Source organism: Perkinsus marinus (genome assembly GCF_000006405.1).
Source record: "Perkinsus marinus ATCC 50983 genomic scaffold scf_1104296975528, whole genome shotgun sequence".
NCBI classification, from domain to species: Eukaryota; Perkinsozoa; order Perkinsida; family Perkinsidae; genus Perkinsus; species Perkinsus marinus.
Genome location: NW_003200754.1, coordinates 1 through 1,322, shown reverse-complemented (window position 1 = coordinate 1,322; position 1,322 = coordinate 1). Strand labels below are relative to the sequence as shown.

The 1,322-nt window shown below is 47.4% G+C and overlaps 1 protein-coding gene across 1 annotated transcript; it reads left to right on the top strand.

Moving 5' to 3' along the window:
- Positions 1-25: 25 nt before the first annotated feature.
- Pmar_PMAR006683 (glutamate dehydrogenase, putative) lies at positions 26-1,300 on the top strand (the record flags this gene model as incomplete). Its single annotated transcript, XM_002765376.1, has 1 exon — positions 26-1,300. A coding segment is annotated over one exon (1,275 nt), but the record flags the coding sequence as incomplete, so codon positions are not given.
- Between the last annotated feature and the right edge of the window lie 22 nt (positions 1,301-1,322).

Here is a 1,322-nt window from a genome sequence, read left to right as displayed (position 1 = left end):
CATTCCGGGAATGCGTACATCTCAGAAGTTAATGAGTGCTTCCGTTCCAACGATATCACTCCTAAGAGGTTTTATGTCGACACCTTCGCCAATGGTATCATCGTCTACACCTGCTTCTTTGATCCTTGTGCTCAGAAGAAACTCGAGCAGCTTGCTCAAACTCTTCGTTATGTTTGCCATTTCAAGCACACTCCGAGGAAGTCCGCATTGGTTTGGGATCTTGTATTGGAGAATAAGATAACTCCCGAGCATGCTATCTTCCTCATTACTGCGGCCAAGTTCATCTTCTCCTTCTTCCCCAAGGAGACTCAGGAGTATCTTACTTTGGCTGAGTACTTCAAGAATGATCCTTCCAAGAAGAGCGAATTGGATACATTATTCCGGAACACTATGTCCAATGCTATCACTTACGAAAGGATCTATGCGGCTCTTACTTCCAACTATACTCTCACTCTTCCTATGTTCGACGACTTCAAGAAGGTTGCTGCTGGTGAATGCAAGCCCTTCTATAATGAGGAATTGGCCGCAAAGATTGATGACCAAGTTGGATCCCTTCTCGATGCGAAGATCTTGAAGACTCTCTTGAAGCTCAATGCTCATCTACAGATGACCAACTTCTTCAAGCCTACTGGAACAGCTTCTGCAATCGCAATGAGGTTCGACGGCGAGGTCTTGGCTGATCGTCCGAGGACCCTCTTCCCCACCATCCCTTATGCCGTCTACCTTGTCGTTGGCAAGAGCTTCTATGGTTTCCACATTCGATTCACTGAGATTGCTCGTGGTGGTATCAGACTTATTCTATCAAGGGACGGACGGGTGTACAAGAAGAACTGTGCTACTTTGTTGGAGGAGAACTACAACTTGGCCTTCACTCAGCAGTTGAAGAACAAGGATATCCCCGAGGGTGGATCGAAGGGTACCATTCTCATGGATGTAGACTCTCAGAATTTGAACACCAGTGGCCGCGAGGCTTTCAATAATTACGTCGATGCCCTTCTCGATTGCATCCTCTCCAAGGAGACCGGTATTTACTCCAATCTGTCCAAGCCTGAGATGCTATTCTTTGGCCCTGATGAGAACACTGCTGGATTCATGAAGTTGGGTGCTCTGAGAGCGAAGGCTCGTGGTTACACATATTGGAAGTCTTTGACTACCGGCAAGTCTGACGTTCTCGGTGGTATCCCTCATGATAAGTACGCCATGACTACCAACTCCATCCATCCTTACGTTACGGAGCTTCTGGAGAAGTTGGGTTTGGAGGAGTCTAAGCTTACTAAGGTCATGTCCGGTGGCCCCGATGGTGATCTTGGCTCTAACGAGAT